This window comes from Bactrocera neohumeralis, chromosome 5 (assembly GCF_024586455.1).
Source record: "Bactrocera neohumeralis isolate Rockhampton chromosome 5, APGP_CSIRO_Bneo_wtdbg2-racon-allhic-juicebox.fasta_v2, whole genome shotgun sequence".
In the NCBI taxonomy this organism is placed as follows: domain Eukaryota; kingdom Metazoa; phylum Arthropoda; class Insecta; order Diptera; family Tephritidae; genus Bactrocera; species Bactrocera neohumeralis.
This window is the reverse complement of record NC_065922.1, coordinates 63,346,267-63,358,337: the sequence shown is the minus strand read 5'-3', so window position 1 is coordinate 63,358,337 and position 12,071 is coordinate 63,346,267. Positions and strand designations below refer to the sequence as shown.

The following is a 12,071-nucleotide window of genomic DNA, read 5'->3' as shown; positions in this document are numbered from 1 at the left end:
AACTTTAATAATGACTCTAGAGTTAAAAGTACTTAATAAATGGGGTTTAACAAAATGTGGCGAAATAGCAACTTTATTGGCAGTGGGAAAAGAGGAGTTCTTTCTGATGTGTGAATTTTGTGACTATACATTTCTACAATTGGATAAGTTTATACGACATATGTGTGAGAATCATAAGCTGAGTTTTAATACCGTGGAATCTGAATCGGAGAGAAGCCCTACCTTAGAAGATATAGAATTCGAGGAACCATGGGAAAATCCTATTGAGGTATATAATTGTTTTAAAAATACTGTGTTCCAAGAAATATTATGTTGTGTGTAAGTAGGCAAACGATGACAAAAGCTGTATATTAAATGGATTTGAGAGAGTTGAAATAGAACTGGATACAGGAATGGATACTGCGTTACATATGAAAGAAGAAGTTATTTCAAGCGAATTTATAAGTGAAGACAACGGGATTGTAAGTTTGCTATTATAAATTTATAAAAAAAATTATTATTCTGTGTATTTATAGAACAATCTCAATAGTCCCGAGAAGATAGTTGATTATAATTCTAAAGATTTAACTGATTCAAAAATAGTAAGAGACGTCAAAGGTGTGGATGAAAAAGAGTTCACTCTTGAGCTAATAGATTTGTACCGAAATTTACCATCACTATGGAACAATAAACATAAACATTATATGAACAAAAACAAAAGACGAGAAGATTTTGATATTTTATTAAATAAGTATAGAGAAAAATATCCCGATGCCAATAGAACAGTTGTTATAAAAAAAATTAAAAATCTCCGATCAGCATATCGTCGCGAATTAAAAAGATGTCCTCCAAATGTAATATCCCGTCTGTACTATTTTGAATCCATGGATTTTTTGAAGAACAACTATTTAGCTGAAAAAAAGGTATTTTAAAGATGTTACTATATCTTAAAATGTTATATTAATTTGATAATTAGTTAATAATAATATTTTCTTCTTGCTAGATATCGTTTAAAGTCTACGATAATGTAAAAACTGAGATGGATGCTGATTTCGCCAATAACTCTAATATTTCTACCTCAGAGACCAATGAAACCCAGTATAAAAATACTCTTAAAGAATATGAAGACGACTTTAACTCTGAGAAAAAATTCGTTATTGAGCTTATTGAATTGTACCACACTTTACCGGCGTTGTGGGATAGGAAATGTATTCAATACAACGATCGTGAATCCAAAGCAATACAATACAATATTTTGCTAGAAAAATATAAGGAAAGATATCCAGATGCTAACAAAAAAGACGTTAAAAGGAAAATGAGTTGTCTACGAACAAATGTGCAACGAGAATTTAAGCGTCCTTTTAGAACAAATTTATACTATTTTGATGCATTGCAATTTATTTGCAACACTGAAGTCCAAAGCGAAAATCAGAACTTATTGAATGATCTTGACGATTCAAGTGTAAGTTTTTTTATATAATGTATATATTTCTTTAAATCATTTTCATTATTGACATCCATATTTCATATTGACAGGATATTTCCATGGATGGAGATAACGAAGAACGTACAGATGAAATAAGAGAAATTGACAGTGATACAGAGTACACCGAAATTTCAAAAGTAAAACAAAGTGAAACTGAGCATGATATGGATAATGAACAGAATGAAAAGCTTACGACTGAAAGAAAATTCATTATTGAATTTTTAAATTTGTATCGTACTTTACCCGCTCTTTGGGATTTTAACAATGCGTCTTATCAAAATCGAGCAATTAAAAATGAGCAATACGAAATTATGCTTACAAAATACAGAGAAATAATGCCTAATGCCAATATATTTGACGTTAAGAAAAAGATTGCTACTCTGCGTTCGAATTTCCATCGAGAGGTAAAACGATTGAGCACATCTAAATTGAAAAAGCCTGCTCTGTTTTACTATGATGCCATAAGTTTTATACGAAAAAATGAATCTGAGTGTGATGGACAAGATAGAATGGATGGTTTAAATGAAGATGGGGTAAGTGCATTTAATTATTATGTGATAGCTTCACTGACCTTGAGAATAAGAATTTTTTGGGAGCATTTTGGAAAAATTGACTGCAATCAGTAGTTTTTATAACTGGGAAAGCTAGCGTGACATTCAATGACATTTTGAATAAAAACTATGTGTAACATTTATTTGTTTAATAAATATTTCAAATTGCCTTATTGCTTGACGAAAATTGCACGAGATAAAAATCAACTACAATCTCTCCTAATTTCCATGTGAAATATACATATATAAGTTTTTAAGGTATTTTATCACCAAGTTTATGGATGTTTTCATTTATTCTTCTTTGATTGGTTTGAAAGTGTATTAGCTTCAAAAATCTACACAAAAGTTTTCGTTTATCAAATATTTTATTATCAAAATATCAATTTATTTATAAGAAATGTATTTTTGTTTATTCGTCTCAATAAATACGATAATAAAAAGAGGATTCTAGAGATTTGTACTATAAGCAATGACATATTTGTATAAATAATTCTTACATACGTATAATATTGTATTACTTATATAATATTGTCAGGATATCTCTATGGAAGGCAACAACATTGAATCAACGAAAGAAATTAATGTGAACGAAAATATATCTCAATGTACTGCACTTACCGAGGAACACCAATTTATTATTGAGTTCATTAATTTGTACCGTTCTTTACCGGCTCTGTGGGATATGAACATCAAATCATATTATGACCGAAATATAAGAAACAGATATTATGAAGTAATGCTTGCAAAATACAGAGAAATAATGCCCAATGCCAATATGTTGGATGCTAAGAAAAAAATCGCTACTCTGCGTTCGAATTTTCAGCGGGAAGCGAAACGGTTACGCGAGTCCAAAATGGAAGAACCCTCTTTATATTACTATGATGCAATGAGTTTTCTACGTAACAATTATTCCGATTGTGAAAAGGAAATGGAGGTAAGTTCATCTGAATAAAAGACGTAACAAGTTGAAAGGGACATTTTGGGGCTATATTGCCGATTGACCTACCTCTATTGGAATTCATCGATTATCTAAAATCTGAATAACCCTTGTTTAAGTTATGAACACTATCAATATTTAGTAAAATTTATTATTTGTTTATATTATGTTGGTTTGTTTTTAGATTGAAGTGTGGTACTTGAAGTATGGTATTTCAATCTAAAGACATTCTAAGCGTTATTCAGAGTTTGTATAATCGATGAATACCAATTGCCTAAATGAAATGGATCTAGTTATACCCTGAACAGGGTATATTAAGTTTGTCACGAAGTTTGTAACACCCAGAAGGAATCGTCGGATACCCTATAAAGTATATATATAAATGATCAGTATGTCGAGCTGAGTCGATTTAGCCATGACCGTCTGTCTGTCTGTCCGTCTGTCTGTATATATACGAACTAGTCTCTCAGTTTTTAAGATATCGTTTTGAAATTTTGCAAACGTCATTTTCTCCTCAAGAAGCTGCTCATGTGTCGGAACGGCCGATATCGGGCCACTATAACATATAGCTGCCATACAAACTGAACGGTCTTAATCAAATGCTTGTATGGAAAACTTTCACATTTGACAAGATATATTCACGAAATTTGGTGTATGTTATTTTTTAAGGCAACAATGTAATCTCCGAAGAAATTGTTCAGATCGGTTAACTATAGCATATAGCTGCCATACAAACTGAACGATCGGAATCAAATGCTTGTATGGAAAACTTTCACATTTGACAATGTATCTTCACCAAATTTGGTATAGATTATTTTCTATGGCAACAATGTAATCTCCGAAGAAATTGATCGGATCGGTTAACTATAGCATATAGCTGCCATACAAACTAAACGATCGGAATCAAGTTCTAATATGGACAACTTTCACATTTGACAAGATATATTCACGAAATTTGATATGTTATTTTCTAAGGCAACAATGTAATCTCTAAAAAACTTGTTTAGAACGGATTACTATAGCATATAAGCTTCCATACAAACTGAACACATAGTTACTAACAGAAATGCACCTGTGAAGGGTATTTAGCTTCGGTGCAACCGAAGTTAACGTTTTTTCTTGTTTTGTATTGTTTTAAACATTATATTCTCAAAATTATCCACCATTGCTATAATTTGTTGTAGACTAAACTCCACCGAATTAGTAGTTTTAAATGCAAGTTTGTATACTATTTTTTACCCTTTTTTTGGATTGGCTGGAGCCTGACGTCTGCTAAGCGCAAGATGAGAGCGGAGATCTAAATTGTTCCTATTCGTGTGTAAGGGTGCCTCCTCTTGCTTGCTCATCGCCTCTGTAGTATCCAGAGATTCCGCTTAGGCCAGACAGCCAAACGAGTTTGATAATAATGTAGCTTGATGATATATAATAAAAAAAAAAGTTAAAAACTCTTTAGTGCTATAAATAAGCCAAAATTAAGCTGCAAAATTTAAATTTGGTACAGAGAGGGGTACAATATGGAGAGACATCTGCAGTTGAAAATTGTTTACGAATTAGGCGTGACCGAGCCAATTAATAGGTCAAAGTACTAAAGACATATCAGCCAATCATGCTGAAAACAAAACGCTCTAGTTTTTTCATTACATTTGGCTGTTTTTTTTTTTTTTCAAATTTAAATTCTCGCATAATCTCGGCTGTACTTGGGAGATATCACATATAACGGTTTTCGTTATTTTAGCCGATAATATATCATCCAATTTTTGAGTTATCTTAATTAAATTTCATGGTTACTCCAGCGACCCTGGGCTTAATACGAAGAGTATCAGTCCTGTCTAGTCCTTAGCTCCGATATATACATATCTTGATTTCTGCTTGTTTTTATACCATTTATGTTGGTAAATATTTGTGATATTTTAAGGGGGAAGCCTGCTTTAGGAGGCCTAAAAAAGGCAGTTTTTCGTGATTTTTTTAGGATAGAAAAAAACAAGCAAATGTAATGAAATTTTTACATCATTTTATTACGTATTTAAACTTACAAAAAACATTTTTTAAAATTTAAAATATCGAAATACAGCCCACTTTCATCTACTTTTGTGCACCACCGCGCAATTGAAGTGTCCAATTGGCGGGCAAAATGTAGGTCGCAATTTTTGTCTGAAACAAAAAAATCAAATGGATAATTAATTTTCATTAGTCCTTCTTCTATGTGAACCTAAAAAACCCCGATAAAAACGCGAAAATCAAAGTTTTTTTTACATTTGAAAAAAAAAAGTTGCATTTTTTACCAAAAAACCTAACTTCAATTTACTAAAAAAATAGTTTAGAATTTTGTTTTCAAGAACTTTTTAGGTTCACAGAGGAGGTAATAAGATACTGAATCTAATAAGCTTTGGTTTTATACGATTGGTTGAATACTTTTTTTGTAATTTTTCCCGCCAATTTTGGAAAGTCCCAAAAATGAAAACTCGAGAAAACGCGCTTTAAAACGAACTCTATAGAGCGGCTGCAGCTGCCCGAACGCTCGTATACCTGCTCGGCGCCCGACTGCTTTTAGTGCTGTATCTTCGAAAATAATCCGAATTGTCTTTCCAAAATTGACAGACATATTCTTAGATATATTAGGAACAGATTTAAGCAATAAAAAAAATCGATTTTTTGAGCTTCCTAAAGCAGGCTCCCCCCTTAAGGAAATTACGTTGAGATGTTTTCTTAACCATAATGAACCTTATCCCGTATACTTGTATACCTAATATGATGAATCAAATGCCTTGGTTGACTTTTTCCTAATATACCCGATATATTAAATTTCGTCCCTTTGGTTGGTTTATTATGCTCCTTAGAAAATGTGTTAATAAAATTAAGCGAGACTACTGCGATTAGTATTGTGTCATCTGGTAGTAAATATAAATGTAGGAATTTGTTTAGGATGCTTTAGATATATGTATATGTATGTAGATATTGAACTTGTAAGCAAAATTTTTGAATATCAAGTTTTGCTCATACCTGAAATGTTTTCCCGTCTTTGATCCTTCTAAATTACGATAGTAGAAAATGTTCGGTTACATCCAAACCTATCCCTTAACATAAGTACTTATTTTTTCAATACATATGTGGACATCATTAATAACTTTTGTATACATATATACATATATTTAATCGAACCCCCATTTTTTTACTTAAACATCTATTTGCCACTAATAAATTTCTTTCTTTTTCAACACTAAAAAATCAATAGCAAATCCTGGAAGAAAACGGAGATTATGATTCTTTGGATGAAATTGACGACTCCGAAGATGATTCATTTGTAGAACAGACAGACTTCTTACTATATACCGAGGAAGATACACAAGATCCAATTGAAAGGAAATTCACTTTAGAATTAATCGAAGTATATCACTCTCTCCGCGCATTGTGGAAAAGGAAGAATAAACATTTTTTTAATAGAGAATTTAGAAAGACACAGTATGAAATTTTGCTAACAAAGTACAGAGAAATGTATCCCAATGCTGAACTGAAGGACATAAGGAGCAAAATATACAGTCTCCGAACAAACTTTTTCACGGAATTGAAACGTGTTGGCGCAAAAGGAACATCTAACCGATACTATTTTGATGCATTGAGCTTTCTACGCACTAACAATAAACCAGCAGAGAATTTAGAAAAAGTTAAGGTAAGTCTGTTTTTGGGTATTTTTTTTTTACTAATCCATGTCAACGATCGTTTGTGTTTACTTTAATCTTTTATCTCTAAAAATACCTTTAAAGTGACATTAACTATGGCCATTTGAGTTAATAACATTGATAATTTGAATAGGAAAAATTTTAATTTTCGAGAGTACAGAAACCGTTTTGCTAATGCTACTATTATATCAACATTTTTATACCCAGAACCTGGTATCTTAGTTTGCCACCAAGTTTGTAACACCCATAAGTAAACGTCGGAGACGCTATAAAGTATATAATAAATGCTCAGTGTGAGGAGCTGAACCTATTTAGCTATGTCCGTCTGTCTGTCTATACTCGATTATCGCGTCTTTTTCTCCTCGTGTTCATTTGTCAAAACCTAAGATTTCGGAGAATATAGCATATAGCTGCCATAGAAACTGAATGCTCAAAATAAAGTTCTTGTACGTATATTTTTTTTGACAAAATATCTTCACGAAATTTCGCATGGGTTATTGTCCAAATGGACGGTACTGTCTCCGATGATTTTCAGATCAAACCACTTAAGGGGTTAGGGGTAGTTAGAATTTTCAAAAATTTTTTTTTTTTTTGCATTTTCGTTAAGTGTAATATCTTAAAAATATTCCCTCAAAGTTTCACGTTGATCCGATAATTAGTTTTTGAGTTATTCGACAAATAACAAAGAGAGCTCAGGCACTTCAAAGTGCTAGTATGAAACTTTAAACGTGTTTTTCTCAAAACTATGTTTTTTGAACCGGTGACAACTGTAACTCGAAAACCGTTCAGTAGATTTTAATGAAACTTATGCAGCTTTTAGAATAGATAATAAACTCCGGCCTGATCGAAGGATTTTTATTTTTTCGAAAATTTCGATTTTTTAAGACCAATTAACTGTTGATTTTTTCGCAAAAATTTAGAAAAAAATTTCATGAGGCCGCCATTTTGTTAATTTTGAAAATAAAAAAAACCCTTCGATCTGGCCCGCGTTTATCTATTTATAAAACTATTTTTTTTGTCCGATTGGTTTTAGATGAATCTCCAAGGACTTATGCTTGTCCTTTTATTATGCTGGACCTTTTTTTGGAACAGGGTCAACACAAACAACTATAACTTTGGAAATTAAGTTTTTTTTTTGAAATTTTCGTGACTTCACGTCAACACATCCTATAATAATGCCATATTACTACTTTTGTAAAAAACTCTGAACTGAAAACTCTCATTTTTTCGTGCCTCTGACTACCCCTAACCCCTTAAGCATACGTTATAGGTGTCATATACATTGTTAGGACAAAGAAAAGTCCTTATATGGAAAAGTTTCACTATGCCAGAAATAAAATCACAAGTTTTGTATTACTACTCTCGAGGCCATTGTTGTGGAGTAATGTATATGAACGAAGTATAATATACTGTAATGTGTTCAATATATTTCTGACATTGCCTTATGTTTTGAAACGTATAATCCCGGTAGTCGACGCGCAGTTACAGAGAAAATCGCGCATCACAAATAAAGTTGATGCTTTTTGATATTTTCATATGCAATGACTTCGTCGATTGATGCTTAGTCTTGTTTATACTAAATTTCCATTCAATTCAGAGATTATGGTCAAAATGTACTTATAATGACAGAAGTGTGCTATATTTTCCTCTATGCGTATATATTAGAAAGATGTTTGTGCTTCTATTTTCGATGAAACTGAATAACTTGTTTATAATTGAACTAAGTACCAAAACACTGCTTCTAGTTTCGGATGTTCCCCGTAGATAGGTTTTGAAATTAAACTTATGGTCAATAAAAATGTTCCACCAAATATAATTGAAATAAGATCATAGGAACAATTTGTTTATAAAACAAAATATGGTAAGAAAATCAGTCCCAAATCATTTGTCTTTAGGGAAACTTAATTTTCTTTACTACAAATTTATCCTGGAACCACTCACTACCTGAATGTCGTCTAAGCTGTCGTCGTATAGTTTCGAAATTTAAATGCTACTGATAAAACTTTTGAATCTCCGCTCTTACAGAAAGTGCACTTTTAAAGCGGTCGCTTAAACTTATCCGCCGCAATCAGTTGACTTTCGGGGACGACCTGATCCCTTTTAACGCTCCAAAACATCACTATTCACTTTTTTTTTGTAAAAGATGAATAATAGTTTATTCCATATAATGATTTTTGTTCACGCGTTAATTTCATCTAATTACATATTTGTCATTTTGTGCAACTGTTCAAATACACAACCAAAACACGCCTACAAGGTGCGCTCCAAAGTAAACAGGACTTTTTGAATCTAGCGCCCCCTGGTGGCGCCATCTATATGTCGACTAGTGCGATAGCAACTGCTATCTTTCTCGATTGTCCAGTGAGAATTTCATAAGATTTTATCGATTGGAAGTGAAGTTATTGCGTTTAAAGTGTCACTATGTTTGTGTTATCGGTGCGAAAATGAGCTTCGAACAAAGAGCCAGCATTCAATTTTGTTTTAGAATTGGTAACATTTTTACTGAAACCTTTCAATTGATGAAACAAGTTTATGGCGTTGATTGCCTATCCCGTAGCAGAGTGCACGAGTGGTTTCAACGCTTTCAATGTGACGATCAACATGTGGGCCAATCAAAATCCGCAATCACCGGAAATTCCATCGAAACTGTGCGTGAATTCATCAAAAAAAAAAAACGAAATCATCATTAAAATTCATGGAAATGGAATTGAACATCTCCAAAACATCGATTTATTACATTTTGACCGAACATTTGGGCTTACGAAAGGTGTGTGCACAGTTTGTTCCGCACAAATTGACTGACAACCAAAAATTGTTTAGAATCCAACATTCGAAAGACGATTATTTGACCAAAAATCACATTTTAACCATTAAGTGGTATTCACCAGATATGGCAAATGCATTTGCCCATGAAAGGAAAGCGTTATGCAGACGTAGAGGCCATTCAAAAGGCTTGCACCGGCATACTGGCGGCCATACCGGCTAACGAGCTAAAACACTTGTTCGACGTGCTTTTGGACTGTACATACAAAAAGCTATATTGAAGCAGAAGGAGACTATTTTGAGTAAAATAAATTGATTTTGCTGAAAAAACCATTTGTTCTGTTTTTTTTTTTTTGAAGTCCTGTTTACTTTGGAACGCACCTTGTATAACTGAACAGTGTGCAACACAATTTTATAAACTATAATTCATTTCTCAGTGCCTGCTAGATCTGGTGTTTTTTTTTCTAACATACAGTTATATAGGTGAAGATAGTCTGCAAAAGTTGTTTTTTATTGATCGCAGCTGTATTTATGCTCGAAATGCATATCTAGTTATACATACATATGTTCATAACGTAAAATTGTATGATTGATAATTGTATAATTAAAAACAAATTTTTAAAGAAAAACTTTTAACCAATGAAAATGTGTTTATTAGTTATAACTGAACAATCTATTTATTGTAAATCATACATAATCATCAAAATGTAAACAACGAATTTATGAGAAAAAAAATGGTTTTGTGACATTATGGATTAAACAATTTTTTATTAAGTAAAACAACCTTATATAACTTAATGACATTCAGTTATAACTCTAAAAGCACATTGCCATTGTTTGATAATGTTTAAAAATTTATTTTTGAATAATACGAGCAAAACAAAAGGGGGTGATTTTGACATGAGTGAAACACTTTGTACAAATTTTCGTTTTTGGTTTTTGCAACCTTATATATTGAATCAGATTGTAGTTGAAAATATTTTTTTTAAAGAAATTTGTCATTTTTAATTAAAATAAATTAAATTGATAATATTTATTACTTATAATGTTGTTCCTGAAAAATTGTTGAAATTTAAACAATTTATTAAGTCGAGTAGGCACCTGTTCAAAACTGAATACAATAATAGTAAGGGTCGGCTTTAGTATACCGTCCCAGGATTTCAAGGCTAAAGAGGATATGGTCGGATAGAGGAGATTATCCTGATCAAGGATATATATAATTATAGCCGCAGGAAGCTTATAGTTTTCGAGATATTCGCGTTTAAAGTTGAAAATTTGCAATATTTTAATTACATATTTTCGATATATAAAATTAATTTTGCACTTATATTTTTCACTTTTATATCCACTAACACTTCACTAATTATTTGTACACATTTATTTTATATAATATAGTGCAAAAATAGCTTTTAATATACATTTAATGGTTGAATTATGATTATTTAAGAATAACAAATGAATCATTTGAAATAAAGTGAACAGATTATACCCCAAATACGAGAATCAACAACCTATAAAAAAAATAACCCTGGTCGGTCCAACACCGGGGTGTATCAAATTTTTTTCGCGTAGAACTCCTTTTTGCGTGGGCGGCCTTCGGCCTCGTTTCAAAAAAAAAACCCTGGTCGGTCCAACACCGGGGTGTATCAGATTTTTTTCGCGTAGAACTCCTTTTTGCGTGGGCGGCCTTCATATATTTTTTATTGTTTATCAACGATTATGTCTCCTGTATTTAAGGTATAATATTTCTTTATATTTTTTTTTTGTTTTAGTCTGTAAAATATTTTAGTATGGTAACACTGATTATTTGTCAGTTTGTAATTCATTTGTTATTCTTAAATAATCATAATTCAACAATAATTTAAATGTATATTAAAAGCTATTCTTGCACTATATTATATAAAATAAATGTGTACAAATGAATTATGAAATTGAAAAATACAAGTGCAAAATTAATTTTATATATAGAAAATATTTAATTAAAATATTGCAAATTTTCAAATTTAAACGCGAATATCTCGAAAACTATAAGCTTCCTGCGGCTATAACTATATACTATATCCTTTATCAGGATAATCTCCTCTATCCGGCCATATCCTTTTTATCCTTGAAATCCTGGGACGGTATACTGAATTCTTCCCAATAGTAATTAGTTCAGGTTCCTAAAAAGTCTGTCATTTGTCACTTATTTGAAAATTGTAAGACAAACTCCATTGGTAAGAAAGTGAAAAAATACCATTTGGGCAAATATGCGATCATTGAACATTAAAGTTCTTATTCTATAGACTTTAAGCTGCACACAGTATTAAGCGTTCAATAACACAAACCACATGCATACTCAAATGCAAAAATAATAATTTTAATAAATAATATACATACAAAAAACGGAATTTCATTTTTCCGCTTAAAAATTTCGAAGCAATATATAAAATATATAAACTCTTGCCGATTATAAATATTATTTTCTTCACCCTATCCACTGCTTCATCATTGCGGAACAGCTCCTTTATAGTGTGGGGACCAACCGCAATGAATGGTTCCGGTCCTACCATGTTGGTGGATGCTGCGGAGCTCGCAAGCTCATCAACCAGTTCATTCCCGGCTATACCTTTGTGACCTGGCACCCAAATAAGGTGCACTTGGTAACGATCTGATAGACTATTCAATAGTTCTACACA

General features: G+C 31.9%; 1 protein-coding gene across 1 annotated transcript in view; it reads left to right on the top strand.

Moving 5' to 3' along the window:
- Positions 1-12,071, top strand: part of LOC126759339 (uncharacterized) — a 64,922-nt gene that overhangs the window by 15,090 nt on the left and 37,761 nt on the right. Inside the window, 6 exon segments of the mRNA XM_050474073.1 lie at positions 327-461; positions 516-902; positions 983-1,441; positions 1,516-1,998; positions 2,552-2,950; positions 6,186-6,620. Coding sequence (XP_050330030.1) covers positions 327-461; positions 516-902; positions 983-1,441; positions 1,516-1,998; positions 2,552-2,950; positions 6,186-6,620 — 2,298 coding nt within the window.